The 9,179-nt window shown below is 46.0% G+C and overlaps 1 protein-coding gene across 1 annotated transcript; it reads left to right on the top strand.

The window, feature by feature from the left end:
- Window positions 1-559: 559 nt before the first annotated feature.
- On the top strand, window positions 560-5,380 carry LOC135532599 (acyl carrier protein, mitochondrial-like). Its single transcript, XM_064960075.1, has 5 exons — window positions 560-808; window positions 1,504-1,626; window positions 3,184-3,271; window positions 3,696-3,816; window positions 5,236-5,380. Exons 1-4 carry the CDS (start codon window positions 638-640, stop codon window positions 3,785-3,787), a joined length of 474 nt encoding a protein of 157 aa, XP_064816147.1. The 5' UTR covers window positions 560-637; the 3' UTR covers window positions 3,788-3,816; window positions 5,236-5,380.
- The last annotated feature ends 3,799 nt before the right edge of the window (window positions 5,381-9,179 follow it).

Here is a 9,179-nt window from a genome sequence, read left to right as displayed (position 1 = left end):
TCCGCCTTGTTGTACAGGATCTCACACAATTCCATGGTTGTAATGATTTCTGTTTTAAAATGTACAGAAAACGACTTGATGTGGTTTGTTTTTTTGCTCCGCTGTCAACCTCTCCCTTCAGACCATACTAGCAGAGCACTGCAACATCGATGATGAGGGAAAGCTCTTCCGCTCACAAATAATAAGTCATATTCAACTAATTATTATTATTTTTGTGTTAAAGAATTAACATAATTTGTTAATGATCGGCGAAATAATAATATAATATATAATTGTTTAATATAATTGTTTTTTTGTTTTGGTTCTGTTGATTCGTCATGTCTTACGTATAGAACGTAATACCGAGATCGGCAACCCGACGATGCGACAAAATTCAACCAAAGTCACAATTATTACATTATTCCAATTTAATGAAATAAGAAAACATACCGGAAAGCATTATAATTACGTTATAGCTTCATAAAGAAAAACACAATCATATTAAATATCGGCGAAATGTTTTAAATAATAACTAGTGCGCCTGCGCACATTTGACCTCCTTTTCCCTTTGACTTTGTGGCTGTGCTATGTAGTGGAAACCGCCTTGTCTTTCAAAACGCGTGTTTTGCTTTGCACCCTGGGATTGATCCTCAAAACCATGGCGTCCCGTGTCCTAGCGCAGTGTGTCCGCCAGCTCCCCCGGTCTTCCGTGAGACTCTCGTCGGGTAACATTGCAGTGAGAACCGCAGCTGTCCCGGTCCTATTCAACCCCCGACCGTTGTCCTTCATTGCCAGCAGTCAGCGGACCCGGTGGATCGAACAAACACGGGTTTGTCTTGAATAACATGGAGACATTTAGTCGCTGCTGTGGCCTAGTAGTGATGGATTGTACATTGACCTACCAGTGTCTTTCCAAACTAAATCTGTAACTAAGTGCCAACCGGTCACTTTGCAAAGCCAAGCTCTTAAAACCGGGACAAAACGGGGTCCGTTTTACTAATTCAACGAAACCGACTCTGTAAAAATGCATAGTTTGAATGATACATGCATTTATGTTACAAAACAACCGACTGCGTCTCATGTGTTAGCAGCAGACAACGTTAGGCTAAGCTAATTTATCATGTAATCGTTTGATACTTGGCTAGTTTAGTTGAGTACAATTTGAATTATACTTTATGTTCAAACTATTCATCTGTAGTACAATTAAGGACTGTTAGCATAGCTTACTAGCAAGTTATATTGTGTATACTAGCTAGATGACAGTCGATTTGACAAATTTTAATTTAATCTTAGGCAAATGTTATTTATTATCAATACCTGAGTTTGATGTGACGCACGCATGACTTGTGCATTAAATACAATGCAGTGGACATGTGTAATATTAGCTATCTATTATCTAGGCTTGAACTAAACTGCTTGATTGGTCAAATGGGTGCAGAAGTGTTGTCAGTCAAGCTGGCATCGATAAGTGAATGACCTCTGAACCCATCCTTTCCTCCTCCCTGTCCTTCTTCTTCTCTCTAGATCTCCAGCTCAGTGGGAGTGTTCTGTAGACAGTATGGAGACATGCCTCCCCTCACCATTGAAAGCATTAAAGAACGAGTCATGTACGTCCTCAAGCTCTACGACAAGATCAACCCAGAGAAGGTAAGGACAGATTCGAGGCGCCACGGCTCGTTTTCGAGAGTAGGAATACTGAGTCATTAGTCCAGACGGTTTTACGTTTTGCAACGACAACAAGAGAGAGTTTCTATTGGACAAATCCTCTCCTGTTTCGTTCCCGTTCGCTTCCTCGTGGTTCTGTTTGTGGTGTCTAGTGGATTTATTCCCCACATATCTAGGATCAGTTTGACATCAACACTCCTTATCTTTCATACAATTTCCCCCTTCCAACAAGATATAGTCCCGACACTAATCTAAGGTTGCTACCCAAGCTGGCTGGTTGTTCGTTCGATCGGTTCGGTTGCCAGAGACACGACCCAGTTTGTTCAGTCTTTTTGTTCTGTATCTATGGCGACCCAGTCGTTCAGTCTTGTTGTTCTGTATCTATGGCGACCCAGTCGTTCAGTCTTTTTGTTCTGTATCTATGGGACGCGACCCAGTCGTTCAGTCTTGTTGTTCTGTATCTATGGCGACCCAGTCGTTCAGTCTTGTTGTTCTGTATCTATGGCGACCCAGTCGTTCAGTCTTGTTGTTCTGTATCTATGGCGACCCAGTCGTTCAGTCTTTTTGTTCTGTATCTATGGCGACCCAGTCGTTCAGTCTTTTTGTTCTGTATCTATGGCGACCCAGTCGTTCAGTCTTTTTGTTCTGTATCTATGGCGACCCAGTCGTTCAGTCTTGTTGTTCTGTATCTATGGCGACCCAGTCGTTCAGTCTTTTTGTTCTAAATGTTCCATTGCCATACTGGCTGGCAACGTTCTTATCCCTTGCATGCAAGCCTCTGTGTGTGTGTGTGTGTGCGCGCCAACTACAGCTAACTTACAGTCGAAAAAATGCAAATCAGTTTCATTTTGTTTAAGTTGTTTTCAAGTGACATTTATTTGGCTGAATCCATAACAATGAGTTAAAGAGGTGCGATGTGCATAGAACATGTGCTCTCTCTCGTCAGACACCTGTTCAGAGGAGTTAACAACACAGCCAACACAATCACTTCAAACTGAAGCTGGAAACATTGAGAATCAGCTGCACTTCAATTGAACTGTTTTCTATTGACATTTCTTTGTTTAAAAATGATGACAGCTGATTCATGATTTCGGCTGAGAAACCCTCTCTGTCTGTGTCTCTCTCTCTCTCGAACACGTTCATTACAATGGGACAGCTGGAGATTGTTTCAATATTCAAATTCAATGTTTCAAATGTCAGAAAGGTTTATACAAATCTCCGCTGTTGACAACGAAATGTTTATGTAAAAAACATATGCGTTAATGGCGAGATGCTTTTTATAGATTTTATAAATTGCCTGGCTGGGCTGATGAGACAGTGGACGGCGCAGTCAGATGGAACCGAGTAAATAGACATTTTAACGTCAGAGATTATACCCACCCGTTGTATACATTCAAAAGTATGTGGACACCCCTTCAAAAAATGTTAACGAACATGATTTTGGACGAGTCGCTGTCCACGTACTTTTGGTTATGTATCTCAAGAGGAGCACTGCAGATGTCCCGGTCTGTCCTGATTTCCTCTGATCTGTATCCTCAGCTGGCGACGTCGTCCCACTTCCTGAAGGACCTGGGGTTAGACAGCTTGGACCAGGTAGAGATCATTATGGCCATGGAGGATGAGTTTGGTGAGTCTGGCTCCCTGTCTCTGTCTGTCTGTCTCTCTCTCCCTGTCTCTGTGTTTGACTGTCGGTCTGTCTCTCTCTCCCTGTCTCTCTCCCTGTGTCTCTGTTTGACTGTCGGTCTGTCTCTCTCTCCCTGTCTCTCTCCCTGTGTCTCTGTTTAACTGTCGGTCTTTCTCTCCCTCCCTGTCTCTCCCTCCCTGTCTCTGTTTAACTGTCGGTCTGTCTCTCCCTGCTGGTCCATTTGTTGATTTAAATAGGAATGTTCTAGACTAGTCCGTTCTATTTCCATGACGATAACTTAGTTGTTAGGATTAACTAACCCTTTCCACTTCCTACATACAACTGTGGTTACGTGTGTGTGTGTGTGTGTTCAGCCTAGTGTGTGTGTGTTCAGCCTAATGTGTGTGTTAACGTGTTCCTGCTGCAGGGTTTGAGATCCCGGATGTGGAGGCAGAGAAGCTGATGTCTCCTCAGGATATCGTCCAGTACATCGCTGACAAGAAGGACGTGTATGAATAAGAATGAACCAGGAACTACTAGCACCCCCAGTGAGTGTCCACGGCGACCTCCCCCACGGCGACCTCCCCCCTTCCCCCACGGCGACCTCCCTCACGGCGACTCCCCCCCTTCCCCCACGGCGACCTCCCCCCTTCCCCCACGGCGACCTTCCCCCACGGTGACCTCCCCCACGGCGACCTCCCCCCTTCCCCCACGGTGACCTCCCCCACGGTGACCTCCCCCACGGCGACCTTCCCCCACGGCGACTTCCCCCACGGCGACCTACCCCCTTCCCTCACGGTGACCTCCCCCACGGCGTCCTTCCCCCACGGTGACCTCCCCCACGGCGACCTACCCCCTTCCCTCACGGCGACCTCCCACACGGCGACCTACCCCCTTCCCTCACGGTGACCTCCCCCACGGCGACTTCCCCCACGGCGACCTACCCCCTTCCCTCACGGCGACCTCCCCCTTCCCCCACGGCGACTTCCCCCACGGCGACTTCCCCCACGGCGACCTCCCCCACGGCGACTTCCCCCACGGCGACCTCCCACACGGCGACTTCCCCCACGGCGTTGATAAGGGCGTAACGCTCTCTCACCATTTAAACAACTGTTAAAAAGCCTTGTTTCGGCCTTCATCAGAGCTCTGTCATTCGTCTCCAATGATGTGTGTGTGTATATCTATCTATCGGATTGCGGATGACTTTGAAGCCAGTCAGAAAAATCTGTTCTTTGTAATTGTTCAGTTACAGTATTTCATTGTTGTTGTGAGGACAGTAACATTAGTACTTAAACAAATATATATATATATACACTTAGTGGCACACCCCCTCTCGGTCATTTGGTGACACACCCCCTCTCGGTCATTTGGTGACACAGCCCCCTCTCGGTCATTTGGTGACACGCCCCCTCGGTCATTTGGTGACACAGCCCCCTATCGGTCATTTGGTGACACAGCCCCCTATCGGTCATTTGGTGACACGCCCCCTATCACTCATTTAGTGCAGTGGTTCCCAAACTTTGTGACAGCCCCCTTAGAGGGGGTGGCGGGCCTCAGTCTGGCCTTTAATTTACTTTTGAAAGTGTCCAGATCGACTTGCCCATGGGAAGGGAGGGTGGGATGTTCCCCCTTGCTGGAAGAGGGGGGGGGGGGAGAACTCCCTATTCTAGTGTGTGTATAGAAATCAATTAGCCTCCCGTGTCAGCAGGGAAATCAATCCAACACAGATGAATGACCTGTGCGCAGTGATGTACTTTTTAAAAAGGGCCATTTCCCAGAAATCCCATTGACTGTGCACGCTGTCGACGAAGGCTCGAGCAGAAACGACATCTGCGACAGACCGTTTATCGGTTGTTTGAATCCCTGTCTGTTTTTATTCACTAAAACATAGAATCTGCCTCATCACATTTTAATAAAATGAATCTGTGTTTTACTGAGGTGGAACTTCCTGTTTCTGCTCCTCACAGGAAGCCCTGATGATGCTGTCCGACTGGCTGGGCAGCGTCACCCCCCCCCTCCTCCGATGTCTTGTGTTCCACTGTATTTAATGAACATGTGTATTGTCCTCCTGTGTTTGGGAGGTTGAAAATAAACATCACTTTTATGGTTGGACTCTTGTTGTACAGCGCCATCTTGTGGTTCGGGGAGTTCCCTCACTCACGCCCAAACCAAATTCACATAGAAATATGAGTTATGGATCTGACAGAGAGTCTACGAATCAGTAGAGCGGTTCTATGTTTCCCATTCAATAAAATGTTTTGAAAAAACAGCTTTAAAACACAGCATTTTGGGTTATGGAAAATACATGTCATAATGATTCTCTACACTGCTTGTTTTGTCACATGTACTGACATTTTAGCAACCAGGAAATGCTGGAGTGATTTCTGCACAGTATCTTTAGGAACGATATTGAGTGTCCCTCCCCTTGCCCTCAATTCATCTGGGAACTATAACTCAGGACTCTACAAGGTGTTGACAGCGTTCCACAGGGATGCTGGTCCATGTTGACTCTACAAGGTGTTGACAGCGTTCCACAGGGATGCTGGTCCATGTTGACTACAAGGTGTTGAAAGCGTTCCACAGGGACGCTGGTCCATGTTGACTACAAGGTGTTGACAGCGTTCCACAGGGACGCTGGTCCATGTTGACTCTACAAGGTGTTGACAGCGTTCCACAGGGACGCTGGTCCATGTTGACTCTACAAGGTGTTGACAGCGTTCCACAGGGATGCTGGTCCATGTTGACTCTACAAGGTGTTGACAGCGTTCCACAGGGATGCTGGTCCATGTTGACTCTACAAGGTGTTGACAGCGTTCCACAGGGATGCTGGTCCATGTTGACTCTACAAGGTGTTGACAGCGTTCCACAGGGATGCTGGTCCATGTTGACTCTACAAGGTGTTGACAGCGTTCCACAGGGATGCTGGTCCATGTTGACTCTACAAGGTGTTGACAGCGTTCCACAGGGATGCTGGCCCATGTTGACTCTACAAGGTGTTGAAAGCGTTCCACAGGGATGCTGGCCCATGTTGACTCTACAAGGTGTTGACAGCGTTCCACAGGGACGCTGGTCCATGTTGACTCTACAAGGTGTTGAAAGCGTTCCACAGGGACGCTGGTCCATGTTGACTCTACAAGGTGTTGACAGCGTTCCACAGGGATGCTGGTCCATGTTGACGCTACAAGGTGTTGAAAGCGTTCCACAGGGATGCTGGTCCATGTTGACTCCAATGCTTCCCACGGTTGTGTCGAGGTGGTGGACCTTAACCTGAATCTTGATTCACACGGGGAAACTGAGTGTGGAAAAACCCAGCAACAAAAATCCTTCTTTAACCCGTCTCCTCCCCTTCATCAACACTGAATTGAAGTGAATTTACAGAGTGACATCAATAAGATAAGACTGACCAGGAGAACGCTCTGTCATGGGAAGAGTGACATCAATAAGGGATCATAGACTGACCAGGTGAAGAGTGACATCACTAAGGGATCACAGACTGACCAGGTGAAGAGTGACATCAATAAGAGGTCATAGACTGACCAGGTGAAGAGTGACATCAATAAGGGATCATAGACTGACCAGGTGAAGAGTGACATCAATAAGGGATCATAGACTGACCAGGTGAAGAATGACATCAATAAGGGATCATAGACTGACCAGGTGAAGAGTGACATCAATAAGGGATCATAGACTGACCAGGTGAAGAGTGACATCAATAAGGGATCCTAGACTGACCAGGTGAAGAGTGACATCAATAAGGGATCATAGACTGACCAGGTGAATGCTCTGTCCTGGGTAGAGTGACATCAATAAGGGATCATAGACTGACCAGGTGAAGAGTGACATCAATAAGAGGTCATAGACTGACCAGGTGAAGAGTGACATCAATAAGGGATCATAGACTGACCAGGTGAAGAGTGACATCAATAAGGGATCATAGACTGACCAGGTGAACGCTGTGACATCAATAAGGGATCATAGACTGACCAGGTGAAGAGTGACATCAATAAGGGATCATAGACTGACCAGGTGAAGAGTGACATCAATAAGAGGTCATAGACTGACCAGGTGAAGAGTGACATCAATAAGGGATCATAGACTGACCAGGTGAAGAGTGACATCAATAAAGGATCATAGACTGACCAGGTGAAGAGTGACATCAATAAAGGATCATAGACTGACCAGGTGAAGAGTGACATCAATAAGGGATCACAGACTGACCAGGTGAAGAGTGACATCAATAAGGGATCATAGACTGACCAGGTGAAGAGTGACATCAATAAGGGATCATAGACTGACCAGGTGAAGAGTGACATCATAGACTGACCAGGTGAAGAGTGACATCAATAAGGGATCATAGACTGACCAGGTGAAGAGTGACATCATTAAGGGATCATAGACTGACCAGGTGAAGAGTGACATCATTAAGGGATCATAGACTGACCAGGTGAAGAGTGACATCATTAAGGGATCATAGACTGACCAGGTGAAGAGTGACATCAATAAGGGATCATAGACTGACCAGGTGAAGAGTGACATCATTAAGGGATCATAGACTGACCAGGTGAAGAGTGACATCAATAAGGGATCATAGACTGACCAGGTGAAGAGTGACATCAATAAGGGATCATAGACTGACCAGGTGAAGAGTGACATCATTAAGGGATCATAGACTGACCAGGTGAAGAGTGACATCATAGACTGACCAGGTGAACGCTGTGACATCAATAAGGGGTCATAGACTGACCAGGTGAAGAGTGACATCAATAAGGGATCATAGACTGACCAGGTGAAGAGTGACATCATAGACTGACCAGGTGAAGAGTGACATCAATAAGGGATCATAGACTGACCAGGTGAAGAGTGACATCATTAAGGGATCATAGACTGACCAGGTGAAGAGTGACATCATAGACTGACCAGGTGAACGCTGTGACATCAATAAGGGGTCATAGACTGACCAGGTGAAGAGTGACATCATTAAGGGATCATAGACTGACCAGGTGAAGAGTGACATCATAGACTGACCAGGTGAAGAGTGACATCAATAAGGGATCATAGACTGACCAGGTGAAAAGTGACATCAATAAGGGATCATAGACTGACCAGGTGAAGAGTGACATCAATAAGAGGTCATAGACTGACCAGGTGAAGAGTGACATCAATAAGGGATCATAGACTGACCAGGAGAACGTTGTGACATCAATAAGGGATCATAGACTGACCAGGTGAAGAGTGACATCAATAAGAGGTCATAGACTGACCAGGTGAAGAGTGACATCAATAAGAGGTCATAGACTGACCAGGTGAAGAGTGACATCAATAAGGGATCATAGACTGACCAGGTGAAGAGTGACATCAATAAGGGATCATAGACTGACCAGGAGAACGTTGTGACATCAATAAGGGATCATAGACTGACCAGGTGAAGAGTGACATCAATAAGGGATCATAGACTGACCAGGAGAACGTTGTGACATCAATAAGGGATCATAGACTGACCAGGTGGAAGAGTGACATCAATAAGGGATCATAGACTGACCAGGTGGAAGAGTGACATCAATAAGGGGTCATAGACTGACCAGGTGAAGAGTGACATCAATAAGGGATCATAGACTGACCAGGTGAAGAGTGACATCAATAAGGGATCATAGACTGACCAGGTGAGAAGGGCAGGTGTTCTTAATATTTTGTCCACTCAGTATATAACCACGTTTCAATCCACTGTTTTTGAGTAAAGTTAAACTATATATTTTTTTTTTAAATGATCACGACAGTTGTGACGGAAACGAGCCGTTTCGGGTAAAACAGAACGAAATAAACAAAGATTTTCCTGGATCAGAGCCGGAAGGTTTCTGTCAAAAAGCATCGTTTATGACGTCACCAGAACAAGACAATGTTTATTGGAAATAGA

Source organism: Oncorhynchus masou, unplaced genomic scaffold (genome assembly GCF_036934945.1).
Source record: "Oncorhynchus masou masou isolate Uvic2021 unplaced genomic scaffold, UVic_Omas_1.1 unplaced_scaffold_1934, whole genome shotgun sequence".
NCBI classification, from domain to species: Eukaryota; Metazoa; Chordata; class Actinopteri; order Salmoniformes; family Salmonidae; genus Oncorhynchus; species Oncorhynchus masou.
The sequence above is the reverse complement of the archived record's forward strand: the minus strand, read 5'-3'. Positions and strand labels throughout refer to the sequence as shown.